The sequence below is a fragment of the Aegilops tauschii genome, chromosome 1, assembly GCF_002575655.3.
Source record: "Aegilops tauschii subsp. strangulata cultivar AL8/78 chromosome 1, Aet v6.0, whole genome shotgun sequence".
In the NCBI taxonomy this organism is placed as follows: domain Eukaryota; kingdom Viridiplantae; phylum Streptophyta; class Magnoliopsida; order Poales; family Poaceae; genus Aegilops; species Aegilops tauschii.
In genome coordinates this window covers 70,738,669-70,754,671 of record NC_053035.3, presented here as the reverse complement: position 1 = coordinate 70,754,671, position 16,003 = coordinate 70,738,669, and the positions used below count along the sequence as shown (strand labels likewise).

Below are 16,003 nucleotides of genomic sequence, written 5' to 3'. Positions count from 1 at the left end.
AGTTATCGGACGGATGCAATCAACTGCAGCTATGAAGATCTAACGGCTCACATTCGCTCACCGTTACTGTACCGTTTCTATTGTCGTTCTGTTACTGTTCCGTTTCAGAGAGTGGCTATATATACGCCAGCACCGTGCACTTGTAACCATTCATTCCAGCTGAGCTCAACCTCAAAACAATGTATACATAAAAACCTCCCTCTGTGAGGAATATACCTAGCATATTCGAGATAATACTATCCAGATCGCAACCCTAGTTCGTGTTCATCCCCAAATTTCCCCAGATTTGATTGTTGGGTGTGACACCCCCACCTCAACTAACATCAGAGAACAAAAAAAAAGGCCGGCGGCCTCACTCCAATTCCATCGAGAGCGAAGCCAACAAACGAGCTCAGGAAAAAAAAAAGGGGAGAAATCCCCAGCCGTCTGCGACTGCGAGCACGAGGCCTCCCTCCCGCATCATTCGAAGCCTCCGGAAACAAACCCAAAACCCCAGCGCCCCCTTCCCAAACCCTAGCCCCTCGGGCGGCCGGACGGCCTCCTCGCCGGCCCGCCCAACACACCGCGGAGGTGCGGCGGCAGCCCGCCATTCGCCCGGCCCTTCGGTCGCCTAGCGCCTCTTCCGCGCCCTTCGCCCCGCAGGCAGCGCAGGCTGCAATCCACGCTCTGCGTTCCGGCAGACCTCCCACCCCCCCTCCAGGCGCCAGGGTAAATTAGCTTCCAATCCGACGTCTGAGGCTGGAAATGCCTCCGGTTGCATGATTTTTAGTTAGGGGCGGCGAGATGATTCTTGCAAGGCTTCCATGAGATTTTGTTTAGTTACTCAAGGTAGAGGTGCTGAGCAGCATGGATGAGGTGTTATCTGGTTGACTTTAGCTTGTATCTTGGCAATCCCGTGTCATCCTGCCTTGCCTCATGAGTTTGCCCCTAGGAAGTGTCATTTTGTTTACTCGACGACCGTTTCATTCATGCTATGATCTAGTTTTGTTTAGGATGTCACGCCCCAGTTCGATTCAGTTTCGATGTAGTCCCAATTCTATGCCAGTTGTGTGATTTGTTGCATCGTACTGTTTGCGAGAATGCCATGTGGAAACAGAGTCATGTTGAATAACAATTCCACACGTATCTCTGCTTTTCTCAACTTTTCGTGGATTAGCCCTTGATTGCTGTGTCTGACAAACATTTTATTATTGATATAGATAGATGGAGGAAAAGGGACAATCTACATGGTTCATCACTAGTCATGTCTAAGTTGTTACAAACTAGACTGAAGTTTCATACTTCTGCATTTCCAGTGCCTCAAGGCCATGGCTCACTTGTATTTAGACTTTGGAATGTAACTGTGGTCTTGTTCCATTAGATCACAAATTACACTTGAAAACGTGTATACAACAAGACACATCTGACTGTAACATGCATGGTTTGTTTAATCTTAAGTCTATGATGTCCTCTCTGAATGGACCAAAACTTCCCCATCCATGTCTCAGTGAAAAGAAAATAGATCTGACATCGTGATCTTCCGGTTATTTGGATTTGTTTCCATTCTTTTAAGGATGATGACTCTGTGCTTGCAGATGACTAGGTGGGATGAAATTCTCACCCTTCCAGTTCAGAATCCGACCATATTAGAGTTTTCAGCAGCAGATATCACGTGGTCCATGGTGGAGGGCTGGAAGGACTCAATGGACAGGCTTGCACTCATTCCATTTTCTAGGGTGGGTGATTTTGTCAGAGGAGAATCAAACAACAAAGCATGCCCGACAAGATTCCACGTTGAGGCACGGAGAAGGCGTTCTCCAACCATGACCTGCAAACCAAAAGTCGACGGGATACTTGAGTATATTCTGTAAGTAAATGGAAGCATGCCTAGTGTTTATGCATCACATGTTGTGAGAGTGACTGGTTGTGTGCCTTGTCCTTAATGCTTTTGGCTTTAGCTGTTTCCTAGTTGAGATGCTAGAATTTAAACAGAATATTTGAATACTGCGACACCATTCCATGCAGGTATTGGTGTTCTTTTGGTCCAGATGATTATAGAAAGGGTGGTGCTGTCCGGCCTAGCAGATCCTCTTGCGGAAAGAGGAAAACACCCGCTGGTCGCCCTAATACAAAGAGGGGGTGTGTTTGCCATTTTATTGTGAAGCGTTTGATCGCTGAACCATCATTGGCTCTTGTGATATATAACCACAACAAGCATGTAGATAAGAAAGGCACACCATGTCATGGTCCCATGGACAAGATGGCTGTAGGGACGAAGGCAATGTTTGCACCTTACATATCGGATGAATTACTTCTTGAAGTTATGTCTTTGCTCTATGTTGGTATTCCTGTCGAGACCATAATGCAGAGACATACTGAAATGGTTGAAAAGCAAGGAGGACCATCAAATCGTGATGATCTTCTTACTCACAGATATGTTAGAAGGCTGGAAAGAAAAATGCGGCGTTCTGTTTATGAACTTGATGATGACGATGCTGTTAGTATGAACAAATGGGTTGAAAATAACCAGGACTGTGTATTTTTCTATGAAGATTTTTCCGATAATGATACCTTTGTCTTGGGCATTCAGACAGATTGGCAGCTACAGCAGATGATTCAGTATGGCAGCCGCAGTTTACTGGCTTCTGATTCAAAGTTTGGAACAAACAAGTTAAAGGTCTGTCAATGTCATCTGGTTCATTTTTTGTTTTTTCATAGTAGTTTAGTTTGCTTGATTTCATAGTAGTATCGTTGTTTGCCATTTTGCAGTATCCTGTACATAGCATCCTTGTTTTCGACCAGCAGAAAAATGCAATTCCTGTTGCTTGGATCATCACTCCCAATTTTACACATGGTGAGATACATAGATGGATGGGTGCTCTATATGATCGAGTTCGTACGAAAGACCCGACATGGCAGTTGGGTGGCTTCATTATTGATGATCCCTTGACCGATGTCCGCACTATAAGGTAACTAATGCTTCTCTGCCAGTGTACTGCTTCCTGGGTTTGTGGTGCCTGAGTATATTGCTTGCTGAACAGGGAAGTGTTTCAGTGCCCGGTGTTGATTTCCTTATGGCGTGTCCGTCACGCTTGGCATAAAAATTTGATGAGCAAGTGTTCAGATTTTGAGAGGCGTTCAATGATGTCGAAACGACTTGGTGAGGCAATATCCAGCATCTGCAGAGGAAATGGTGATATAGAATTATTTCAGGCCTTCCTGGAAGATTTTATTGATTGCTCTGGCTTTGTGGACTACTTCAAAGCTCTATGGTTTCCAAGACTTGGTTGGTCCATATACCTGGCCATATCTGGATTTTACTTGTTACAGGTTTTTTTGGTAAGTTCTCTTATTCAACCGTTTAATCTCAATATCTTCCAGGGGCATGGACAGGCGTCCTGAAGACCAACCCGTTGGCTACTGCTGAGGTAGCTTCAGCAATTGAGAGGTACCATCACCTGCTAAAACTTCGTCTGTTGAATGAGGCAGATGAAAGTATCTACCAGCGTGCAGACTGGTTGGTTCATAAGTTGGGTACGAAGGTTCACTCTTACTGCTGGTTGGATGAATTTTCTGGGAAAGACAGTTTCTCTCGTTACTGGAGGAGTGAGTGGAAAACTGGCCCAAACCCATGGCAGCAGGGATTGCAAATTCCAGATTCTGATATTGTAATTGAAGGCAACTGTGCTAGAGTGGTCTGCCAGAAACACAAGGACAAGTCCCATGCCATACTGAACCCAGGTTCTGAGCTTGCATTGTGTGACTGTAGCTGGTCAAGGAAGGGAAACCTTTGCAAGCATGCAATGAAGTCGGCTAAGGTTTGCCGTGACAGGGGATTGGCGCCGCCATCTTTGGCGCTGCTTCGCTATTACCAGGCACTGGCAAATGTTGTCCATTGCCCACCCAATGACTCTGTGATATGTGACCATGCAATCGCCGTGGCAGTTTCTGTGAGAACACAGTTAGATGCGTTGCTTTCCGCCACCAATGGCAGTTCTCCAGATACCTCACTCTTCAAGGGTCCACAATCAACCAGTGACAATGAACCCAGAGAACTTGATGTTCAGGAAGCCAACATTGAAAATGGCAGTGAAGTTCCCGCTGATGAGGATAGTGATGAGGACAGTCCTGCTTGCAAGAAAAGAAAGCCTAGAGGACCATCTGATGAAGACGAAATCGCTACAGCGACGCAAGTTTCTGAAGCTGAGAGCAGTCAAGCAACTTCTTTACGGGAACTTGATCGATGTCAGGATAGTCCTGCTCCCCAGGAAAGAGTGCGCAGAGAAACTTCTGACGGGTATGAAGGAACTGCGGTGATGGAAATTTCTGATGACGAGGAAGAAACTGCAGCGGCGCAAATCACGCAACCTTCTGAAAGTGAGAACAGTCAAGCGACTTGTGTGCAGGAAATTGATCGCAATCAGGATAGTCCTGCTCGCCAGGAAAGAGGGGGCAGATAAACTTGGGACGGTGATGGAGGAACTGTGGCGGTATAAGCTAGTTCAGGCGAGAAGGAAACTGCAGCTGCTTAAAGAAACTGATGGACTGAATGATTCTTCTGTCGAGGTTAGATTAGCTGATCGGATAGATGGGACATGACGCCTTAGGCCTCTCCTTTTCTCGTCTGAAACCACCAGTTTGTTTGTGCGGTTTGTATGTCTTCAGCTACCAAAACTTCATGCTTACTGTATGAATGCATCTGGAAGTCAGGCAACACGCAACCAATGCTTATCCTTGTAGCGGATCAGGGAACCATGTGAATAAAAGCGCAACAATCTCATGTGGAGTACGTGGTTTACAATCACATGAGCTTGTTACTTTGCCCCCTGTATTACGACGATTTTCCCCAAATGATGGGCAAATCTGAATTGCTGTTGAAGGAGATTATGTTAATATTCTCTTCCGGCAGCGTGCTCTCATACTGGGAGGGAGCAAGCTCGTGCCCCGATTGAAATAAGAAGCTGCTTCATGGCAAGAGTGCATACATTTGCTAAATTTCAGCCGATACGACTCGATAACCCTCACCTAACTGAACTTTCGTGGCTACCTGAGCTCCCCAACCCAAACACCAACAAAATCAGTACAAATCCCTCAACCAATACTTGTGGAGTACTCCCTCCGTACAGTGATGAATAGAATTGTATCGACAGAGACAATGAACAAACAATTCGAACAGTTTTTTGTTGATGATGAATGAACACTCATATACAGTGGGAACAGTCGAGGGACACAATGGTTCATAGAGATGCCTTTCCAGGAACCGTTGTGACGGTTGCTGGAAGTGTGCAACCGCACATGTGAGAAGGAGCGGGGGTTATCCCCTAATAACCGCAAGGGTTATTTATTTTTAACACGTCCCATAATATATGGGACGGAGGGAGTACTCTCTAGCGAGTGCAGAGTTCTCTAGGAATAGACATGTTTGTTCGTTGGAGTTCAGCCCGCCTGGATTCCTAGTGGATTCCAAGATGGAGGGAAGGCAGAGTGAGTTAGTTGGGGATGCCATTGGGAATTCTCACAAAAGAAAAAAAAAACTGGGGATGCTATTGGTGCACTGTATCCACTGGATTCAAATTCGGTTTCGGGTAGTGCCAAGGGGTTTGAATTGACACAGACATCAAGAGATTCTCTTGGGGTTTCTGGGCTCTTTCCCTATGATTTTGTTGCGATGTTGGTCATATATCTTGGGGATGTTGGTTTGATTTGGGTTCAACCATTCATAATCTCAAGCATCCAAATTGTGATGGTTTGATTTGATTGATTCAACCACAGGTATCTCAGGTATGTAATTTGTTCAATTTTATTCTTGTGCACGGACTAGTTCATCCTGGTTGTTGGTTTGAACCGTGAGTTCACCATTGGGAGATGAGGAGGGCGATGACAGAAGTATGTGTTAAAAATTGGGTGATTATTTAATAAAGTAGTAACAAGCTTTCCACTCATCAAATATGGGCTTTCAGTTTAGATGAATTACAACTTCCAATTGTTGGATCACAATGTGCATATCCTGAAACACTGACTCCACACCACTTTTTTTTAATAAAAAAACACTGATTTCAAACCCAAAAAAAATACTGAACTCTATGGCATGCCTCTTGCCTCATGTGGCAGCAATGGTGACGGGACAGTGCCACACCAATGGTGAGCTTAGCGAGGAAGCAGCATAGGTGAAGCTGCTGCGGAGGGGTGGCACCAGGATGTGAGGCCTCAATACGATTGAGCCTCACCAACAGTTTAGTTAAGCAAGTAAGGGCCAGTTCTTTTGGGGCTTATGGATGACTGCCAAAATTTTATTCTAGAAGCGACCCATAAGCCCCAAAAGAACTGGCCTAAGCAAGACTTCCAGAGTAACATCATCATTTATGAGCATATCAGGTAGGAGTATATTAGAACTACACAAACAACAAACGATAGACATGCTCGATCACGAGGCATGGAGAATCATGTAAACAGTTAGCAAAATTTAGCACATGTGGAAGAGTGCTCAAATACAGAGCTTGGATGTGTTGTGCAAGAAAAGGATTTGGATGAGTTGTGCAAGGGTGTCAAGACCTACACACTTCATTTTTGGAAAATATCCACCCTGCCATTATACCAAGTCATGTTCAGGAAATGGTACTATGCTCTGGGTAATTTTCAATCTGCCATCACACCACTTCTTTGATTTTCCATTGTGTACTGAATGGGGATAAAGATTATTACGACCACTTGGTGCATTTACACAATATTGCAAAGGAACTTGCACATTCAACAAGATTATGCCAAATGACAAAAAAGAAATAGCTGTGTAGTTCTATGGAATATAAAGTTTTGACTCGCTTTGGTTTCCTCGATCTACAAGTCTGAAGACCGATTGCGATAAATTATCATCCAATAGAGTATAATAACGAATAGGACACGGAGGTGAAGCAGCTACATAAATAAGAGGATCGTCTAACATGACAGGACTAGAATTTACGGTGAGGTGGTTCCGGGATAGGGATTCATTAAATTCAAGCAAAGCCTCCTTGCGGTTCACTTAGCAACAACAAACAAATGGAAGCAGATCAAACAGATGGGCGATTGTGATAACCCCCAACGTTATGATTGCAAGGTCCCAAACAACCCCTTCACATCCTCATCTGCTACTGTGTCCGTTGAACCTGCAAGAATGATAATACTGATTATTGAACAGAACAATTGGCCTGTCCATTTGAAGTATTCCAGTAGTTATTCACCTTGCTGCTCCTCCAGTTTCATGGGCTTCTTGTCCTCCCTGGGTGTTGGGGTTGACAATGGCGTCGACAGTGGCATTGAGCTGGCTGCGGCAGCGGCTGCCGCAGCAAATGCCAGCGCCGGCTGCTGCATGGCGTTGAACTTGAGCATCTTATCCCTGTCCCTGCTCGACTCGCTGCTCTTAGGGGTCTTCTTCTTGGGCGGCTGGGCCGCAGCGGGCTTCTCCTTCTTGTTCTTGGCCTCCCTGGCGGCCTCCTCCTCCTCCTTGATCTTGGCGGCCCTGGCCTCCTCCTCGAGCGCCCGGAAGGCCGCGTCCAGCATTTCCCGCGACCGCTTCCGCGCGACGGCAGCCTCCTGGACGCGGCGCTCCGCCTCCTCGCGGGCGGCGGCGGCGGCGCGGCCGATGGACTCGTGCGCGAGGCGCGCCGCGACGAGGAGGATCCGCGCGGCGCGCTCGTCCATCACGCGGCGGGCGGCGGGCGCGTAGGTGAAGGGCCGGCCCTCCGCCTCGGCGGCGCACGGCGGGCAGACGAAGGAGACGAGGTCGGGGATGCAGGCGACATGGGCGACGAAGAGGCCGCAATTGGAGCACTCGGCGGTGGGGCCCGGCGGGGCGACGGCGGGGTCGAAGTGGGGGTCCTGCGCCGCGGCGGCGGCGGCGGCGGCGGCGTCCGTGTGGAGGAGGAGGAGGCAGGCGGAGCAGAAGGAGGCGGGGTGGTAGAGGAGGACGCAGGAGGAGCAGAGGCGGCAGAAGACGTCGTTGTGGCGGACGTGGTGGAGCGGCCAGGCATCGCGGCCGGAGGCGCAGCGCTCGCCGCCGCAGCCGCGGGGGGCGGGGGCGGTGGAGGATGGGGACGGGCGGAAGGGGGGCGTCATCGCGGCGAGCGGCGGCTTTACAGGGTAAGGGAGGAGAGGGGAGGATTAGGGTTTCTGAGGGAGGAAAGGCTCGGCCGAACGGCTCCTGGGGGAGAGATTTTTCTCTCCTTTTTTCTTTCCTTACGGGAATTTCGTGTTCAGGCGGGGTTCCACGAGCAAAGGAGGTAGTAGGTGGGAGGAGGCTTGGATTGCCGGTGGAGTGGGAAGAGGGAGTGGAACGGGCTCCAGGCTCGGTGGATCGACTCACTTTTTTTCATGAAACTTTCTATATCTATTTGTCATGCTATGGCAGTGCAAAGAGCACATAAAAAAAATATTGATGTCCGTAGACCACCTAGCGACAACTATAATCACTGGAGCGAGTCGAAGGCGCTTCGTCGTGTCGTCCCTCCTTCATGGGAGTTGTGCCAAATTTATTGTATTATACAACTGAAAAACCGACGTGCTAAGACCCCACAAAACCAACGCACCAAAACAACAACCCGATAAAAAGAAGTATAGATAGAAATGATCCAACCTGTACACAGAGGGTCAGTGGCGAAGCTCGCAGCCCAAAAATGGGCGGGCCAACAAGAAGACAATAGCTTTTTTTTCATGGAATTTTGAGCTTTATTCAAACGAAGGCATTCGTTGGGCAGTCAGCCAGAAGGCTACTGACCAGGAAGCTTGGAGTTTCCGTAAGCCAGCTTTCGGTATCTGTCACTGTGCACGCACGTTTTGCACACAGGTGAGCTGAACCATTAGCTGATCTACTTACATGTTGAATTACAAAAGAATGAAAACTAGCAGAAAGCTCATCAATTTCTAGAAGAATTGGTGCCACAACTGAACGACTGTTGAGGTGAGTGTTTCAGAGGTTAACCACCTCCAGGCTGTCGGTTTCCACCACCACATGCAAGAACCCTCTGAGATTTGCGAAGATGACGCCGTCACGAACTGCCAGGGCTTCCGCAATCATGGGGTCAGTCACTCCGGGGTGTGGTTTGCACCAAGAAGACAATAGCTTATGGGCTGCTGTTTTAAGACCCGAGAGTAAACGTATACTGTATAAAATTTCATGGGCTGGGCGGGCCATGACCCATTTAGCCTTGCTGAAGCTCCGCCAGTGCCTGTACACACGACTGAAGACCAACATCGACCAAATTTCATGAGATCTGTTGGAGAAAAACCTTCACACGCCGTTCGACGACGCTAAATGCGTCATCAGAACGCAGATTAGATGATGAGAACCTTATTCCATCTTCAGGGAGCCGCCACCGCCTCGTCTTTCTGAGCAGGACACAAAACCTAAATGAACTAACAAAAACACCTAAAACACAGAGTAAGAACCCTTCTGCCGGCAAGGGTCAGGGTCCAACACACCTCCATGCCCCTAGGGCCAATGGAGATGAGGCGGACCGGCGCCAGCAGAAGGCTGAGAAACCCTAGGTTTTTTTGTTGGGGAGAAGGAGGCGGCGGTTGCGTTGTCTAACCTTGCGTTGCGAGATCGACTCGCTTTTCGTTCTGACACAAGATCGACTTGAAAAAAAAGTTGAGTTTAAGCGCTTTATGTAGCTCGATGGAAAAACAAGTTGATCTTGACTCTTGAGCCATCACTAATTCGCTCCATTTCAACTCGATAGCTCAACATAATTTACTAATGTTTTTAAATGATCTTGTATATGAAAAGGAAACATGCTAATTTTATTATCATATTTGTTGTGTACAGTTTTCTTCGTTTTATGTACAAGCAAACATAGAAGGTTATTAAACGCGGACCAAATTTCTGCCTTAATTTGGTACGTGGTTAGTCATGTGCTAAATATCCTATATTATTTTCAGCCAAAGTTCAATAGTGGATCATACCCTCTTGTTTTTTAATTGTTGTAGTCTATCTAGTTGGAAAATGGTATAAGATTATAGAATCTTTATCGTCTTATTTTAGCTTGGAACTAATGAAAGTGCATGTAGAACCATGTGTGATTTTGGTAATAAATGACATTCTTTTATGAAATAATGTTTTCATTATGTTATTTTTTAAGGAAAGTTCCATAGATAATGAATGAAAAGTTTGGATGGATTGAAGGATGAAATCCAAAAACACAAATATACATTGAGAATTATTTGCAAAAAACCTATATGCATTGAGACTTGGTTATGGATGACAATCTCTATGGTGCAACAATGACACCAAAATTTTAGACCAAATATTTTTCATTCTTTGTTAGAAATTACGGCGATGAATGGGAATTTCAAGGTACGTAAACATAAGTGATCTGTTATGGTCCTGCTAGAAGGAGGGCGAGAGAGGGCCGGCCGGGGGCCTTTTGCCCACGGCCGGGCAAGATGGAAGGGATTTCCTTCTTAATTCTTGCTTGATTATATTGATACATCTCCTCCCCTTATATAGAGAGGTTTACTTGACCCCTAAGCAAGCGACCCTCATCTCTAATTAACCGTAAGACTAACTGGCTATAACGCCAGCCCAGGCCATTAGGCCCATTACGTACTCTAACATGATCCCACCTCGCAACCAAACAGTTCCCTGTAGTGAAGTTCCCTGTAGTGACTCTCCCCCTGTTTGGCCTTACAAAAACAGAAGATCTCGAGTTTTGTGGAAATTAATATTCAGACCCGAAAATTCTTCAAAAATACATATCAACTTCATACTAATCGCTTTTTGAAGGTCATATTTCATAAAAATGACTGTGTCGTTCGCATGCTGGAGAATAGACACATCCCCATCAACCAAATGCGAAATAAGGTCCCCAACCTAACCATCCTCCTTAGCCCTTGCAGAGGCCGGGGGTGATCCTCCTTGGCCCTTGCAGAGGCCGGGGTAATCCTCCTTTTCTAAAAAAAAATCCTCCTTAGCCCTTGAAGAGGCCGGGGGTGATCCTCCTTTTCTAAAAAAAATCCTCCTTAGCCCTTACAGAGGCCGAGGGTGATCCTCCTTTTCTATATAAAAAAATCCTCCTTAGCCCTTGCTATGAGAATAACCAGCATATCTGACACAAAATTAAACAAAATTGACAACATGGGGCCACCTTGCCTCAGTCCCTTCTAGGTTTGGAAGTAATGACCAATGTCATCATTTAGCCGCAAAGCCTTTCATGCGTAGAGCTTGCTGAAGAAAAGATATCTTTACCTTGTCGTAGGTCTTTGCAAAGTCCACCTTAAAGATAACTCTGTCGAGTTTCGTAGTGTGGAGTTCATGGATTGTCTCATGAAGGAGGACCACTCCCTCAAGTATATTGTGGCTCGACATAAAGGTTGCCTGCGTTGGGCTCACAACTGTATGAGCAATACTATATAATTTATTGGTGTCCACCTTGATGAAGATTTTTAAAACTGACGCTCAGCAAGCAGATCGGTCTAAATTCAATTTGAGCAACATCCATTTTCTTGGAGAGAAGTGTGATAATTCGAAAGTTGAGATAAAACAACAAAAGATCATCATTGCACAAGTCCTTAAACATTGGAAGAAGATCACCTTTAACGATCACCAAACATTATAAGTAAAACTCAGCAGGGAGCCCATCTGGTTTCAGAGCTTTATTGCGCTCCATTTGAGAGATTGCCTCAAAAACTTCCTTTTTTCAGGAAAGGTGCCGTGTCAACACAACGTTTTCCTGCAAGGAGAGTCAAGGAATATTTTTTTGAAGCCTCGAAACATAGAACAGTTGTTCTACACTAATTTATATTAGTATAAATCAGTATGTTGAAACAACGGTGGGAAGAAAAAAATAAAAAATGAAGAAAAGCTAACTAAGTAAGAGGGCCTACAGACCAATCAACCTATGTTAGCTCTATGAAACATGTAACTCATTCCGAGGTTGACATTGATCCAGTTCTGCAGACCAGCAACATACTTGTCTTTAACTCTGTATAGAAGCAAAGATATGCCCTCTTTGAAGCATCTCCTCCAAGAAGTGACTGAAGGGTTGACATTCTTGAAGATTTTTCCATTACATTGCAACCAAATATGCCAGCTTCCAAGAATAAGAAATTCAAGGCTAATTTCTGTAAGCAGAGTTTCAAAAAGAAGCAAAAAATCATCATAAACCAAAGTACCTCAAAGGTGTGCCAACAACTGGAGGTATAGTTTGATATGTTGGTTTTTTTTATAGCTTACCACATATGCCAGGTGGCAACTGGAAGTATAGTTACAATTCCAAAGAAGATGCACGATGGTTTCTTCAGCAAGCTGATTAAGAAAAAAAAACTTTCTCTTCACCATAGCTCGAGTGTTGAGTTAAGGAATATCATTACTGGTATCTTCGACCAAAGAAAATTGGACTACGAAGAGCTGAAAGACGCCTGTAATAATTCGGTCATATAAGCTTTTAGATGTTCGCGACCCACAATGAACCCCTCATCTTGTTCAAGCTGGCACTTCCTCCTTTTTCCGATGTTTTTCGCCTGCAACCAAATGAAATAACTTAGTATTATTATCACCTTTTCCATATAGCTCTTACTTTTGCCCGTCGAGTCCCTTTGATTTCCTCCTCACGCAAAACAAACACCTGGGTGCAAATGATTTCTTAATGCGACGAATAAGATTAACCGTGGATTCGACGTACCAAAAATCTCTGTTCAGATTAATCACCTCCATCCTACTATATTATTCATGGGATCGACATTGCGGGGCTTCTGGTTCACCACCTAAGAATTCCGCTCCCAGATCAAAATCAAGAGGTGTGCGCGCAATAGAATAGTAACAACACACGACATTGTTCCTTGTGTACTCCTACGGCAATCCTCGCCGACTCCCTACCTCACCTCGCACGGCCAGCACATTTCTTGCAGTGAACGGACACATGCCTTGCCACTCACATCACTCACTCCTACTACTACTGCTCCGGTCTCTCTCCGGTGCCCACCTGTTATAAATACCACCCACATCTTTTGTCTATTCAGCATCCAACAAGGCCATTCAGCTCGAGCAGGGCGAGTAAAGGAGCGTGCGCAGAGAAAGGAGTGAAGAGAGGCAGGCCCCAGGCCATAATTCTCACTCTCAGCAGCCAAATCAAGGACAGGCAGGCGCAGAGCAGAGGACCAAGCTCGCAATGGGCATGGGCATGGCTTCTCCCTTGCTTTCCTGCGCCATCATGGCACTCCTAGCCGCCGTGCTTCCCCCGCCATCCGTCGCCGGCGACCCCGACTTGCTCCAGGACATCTGCGTCGCCGACCTCACTTCCGGTAAGTTGCCACAGCCGGGTTTCGTGCTCACATGTTCAATTCTCGCTCGCCTTGAGTAGTGGTACCTGATGATTCTTGTGTGTGTGCAGCCGTGAAGGTGAATGGGTTCGCTTGCAAGGCCACGGTGACCGAGGACGACTTCTACTTCAAGGGGCTGGGCGCCGCCGGCAACACCAACACCACCTACGGCTCCGTGGTGACCGGCGCCAACGTGGAGAAGGTGCCCGGGCTCAACACCCTGGGCGTCTCCATGGCGCGCATCGACTACGCGCCGGGCGGGCTCAACGCGCCGCACACCCACCCGCGCGCCACCGAGATGGTCTTCGTCCTCGAGGGCGCCCTCGACGTCGGCTTCATAACCACCGGCAACAAGCTCGTCTCCAAGACCATCGGCGCCGGCGACGTCTTCGTGTTCCCGCGCGGCCTGGTCCATTTCCAGAAGAACAACGGCGCCGGCCCCGCCTCCGTCATCTCGGCCTTCAACAGCCAGTTCCCCGGCACGCAGTCCCTCGCCATGACGCTCTTCGCGGCCACGCCGCCGGTGCCTGACCACGTGCTCACGACGGCGTTCCAGGTCGGCACCAAGGAGGTGCAGAAGATCAAGTCCAGGCTCGCCCCGAAAAAGGCCTGACTAAACAATGCTTACGTACTGCTCCTGAGATGTTTCCTTCGAGTGATGACATGATTCATTCAATCCCTGATTTGTATTTCTACTCACTTTTACTTACCTGCGTTGTTTTCTTGATTTGTTGGATCCTCATTGTGTAATGCTGCCCTGGAGCAGCAAGTACAAAAGTGGTAGGTCTGTGCTGCTTGTAATAATAAGACCAAGTCATTTGTTGGTTCTAAATCTAATCATTCCACCATTATGGTTGCAGCAGCTTCACAACTCAAGAACCGTCCCCTCTTTGCACTTTTTATCGATTCTATTCTTTGCTTCTGCGTTGGAGATATGATAGCTCCGACAACAGAAAAGAACCTTTGTGGCCCTGCAAACATGCGAAACATCCGAATGAGTAATCCGACGACCAACATAAAGAACCACCAATGCCACATTAGAGCATCCCGATACGTAGATGCAAAAGTTCCCTAACTTTTGCATCTTTGAGGGTCAAAAATACTTCTCCAGCAGATAGTGTAGATGCAACAAAAAAAAAATACATCTTCGCCTTCCGAAGATGTAAACTACAACCCCCCTCGGTGTAAATTTGCATCTCCACCTACAGGAGATATAAAAACGCGACCGTCCGCCAGCTGCCCAACCGCCCTTCCTTTCCCTTCTGCGCGACCAGCCGCCACCCGCCCGACTCCGCCACCGGCCAAATCCGCACCAAATCGCCGCCGACGCGTCCCCGCTGCCGGGCCCGCCGTGACTCCCCCCCCCTCCCCTGCCGCCTGCCTCGCCGGCCCGCTGATTCACTTTCGGCCGCCGTCGAACGAAGCTTCTCTGGCGGTTGCGGCTGGCCTAAACGCCTTCCCCGGCGAGGTCTACGATGGTCTAAGCTTCTTCCTAGCCTAGACCCCCCGTCGGAGTTAGTGGAGGCGCGCCACTCCGCCCGCCCGACGGCCGCGAGGTTCGGCCATTCTTCCGGTCGCGCTGAGCTCCTGACTTCTTCTCTACCGACGTGCGGCCATCTCCTCTGCCGTGCAGTTGCTGCCGCCCGCACCCGCCGCCGCCGACGGCTGCGCAACCCGCAGCCGGCCAATTTCGTCCACCACACAAGCAAGGTATTCGACGAAATTCCCGAAGGTAAGAAAATGATGAAACTTGACGGTTTTTTTGTTGGGGATGGAAAGTTAGTTTGACGGTGATTTTCTGCATTGTAGATGAGCTCGTGTGACTCCTCTTTCGTGGACGATTCCTCGTCAGATGAGGAATTTGATTTGAATGAAGAAGAGGACATTGCAATGCTAGTGGGCCGAAGCACAGTGGTTCCGTGTATGGCCGTGCGTTCATTCGGAGAGAACGGGTTGATGTGCACAAGAGGTTGATGTGCAACTACTTCGGTTCACCGCCCGTTTTTCCGGAGAGGTACTTCCGATGCCGGTTCAGAATGTCCAAAGACTTGTTCATTCACATTCGCAATTTCGTGAAGCAGCATGATCGATCCTTCGAGCAGAGGAGGAATTGTGCAGGGTTGCTTGGACATAGCACCGAACAGAAGGTCACTACCGCATTGCCCGATGACCTACGGTGTTCCAGCAAACTACATTGATGACAACTTGGCGATGGCAGTGAGCACTTCTATATTCTATGTCAAACAATTTGCAAAGGCTATGATAGAAGTGTTTGGTGCAGAGTACTTGAGAGCTCCCAATGCTCAGGACACTCAGGGGCTGTTGGAGATGAACAAAGCTTGTGGGTTTCTAGGTATGCTAGGGTCCGTCGTTTGCATGCATTGGAAGTGGAAAATTGCCCAAAAGCATCGCATGAATAGTTCAAGGGTCGCGGGAAGGATGCCAGTATCATTCTTGAGGCCGTTGCCGATCAAGAAAAAAATGGTTTTGGCATTCATATTTTGGGATGCCTGGATCTTGCAATGACATCAACGTGCTCGACCGGTCACCTCTTTTTGCCAAGTTAGCAAATGGAGAAGCACCACCGATGACCTTCGAAGCAAATGGCCGCACATATAACTACGGGTATTATCTTGCGATGACATCTACCCGAGGTGGAGTACTTTTGTCAAGCCAATTGCAAAACCCCAAGGTAAGAAAGAACTCGTCTTTCACAATGCACAAGCGGCGGCTA

General features: G+C 47.5%; 3 protein-coding genes across 4 annotated transcripts; 2 read left to right on the top strand and 1 right to left on the bottom strand.

The window, feature by feature from the left end:
* Positions 1-346: 346 nt before the first annotated feature.
* Positions 347-4,718, top strand: LOC109739427 (uncharacterized). Of its 2 annotated transcripts, none has more exons than XM_020298512.4 (6): positions 347-708; positions 1,575-1,846; positions 2,005-2,656; positions 2,749-2,948; positions 3,021-3,265; positions 3,361-4,718. In XM_020298512.4, the coding sequence occupies exons 2-6, from the start codon at positions 1,575-1,577 to the stop codon at positions 4,437-4,439; spliced, it is 2,448 nt and encodes an 815-aa protein (XP_020154101.1). In that variant the 5' UTR covers positions 347-708; the 3' UTR covers positions 4,440-4,718. The 2 variants fall into 2 exon arrangements, with proteins under 2 accessions (XP_020154101.1, XP_045088554.1); XM_045232619.2 differs by having other exon boundaries at positions 423-828.
* A 2,051-nt stretch (positions 4,719-6,769) lies between these two features.
* LOC109739428 (uncharacterized) lies at positions 6,770-8,230 on the bottom strand. Its single transcript, XM_020298514.4, has 2 exons — positions 7,197-8,230; positions 6,770-7,121 (listed from the first exon to the last, which is right to left on the bottom strand). Exons 1-2 carry the CDS (start codon positions 8,068-8,070, stop codon positions 7,060-7,062), a joined length of 936 nt encoding a protein of 311 aa, XP_020154103.1. The 5' UTR covers positions 8,071-8,230; the 3' UTR covers positions 6,770-7,059.
* Positions 8,231-12,951: 4,721 nt separating this feature from the next.
* On the top strand, positions 12,952-14,128 carry LOC109739426 (germin-like protein 5-1). The gene is made up of 2 exons (XM_020298511.4): positions 12,952-13,251; positions 13,341-14,128. The coding sequence occupies exons 1-2, from the start codon at positions 13,119-13,121 to the stop codon at positions 13,880-13,882; spliced, it is 675 nt and encodes a 224-aa protein (XP_020154100.1). The 5' UTR covers positions 12,952-13,118; the 3' UTR covers positions 13,883-14,128.
* The last annotated feature ends 1,875 nt before the right edge of the window (positions 14,129-16,003 follow it).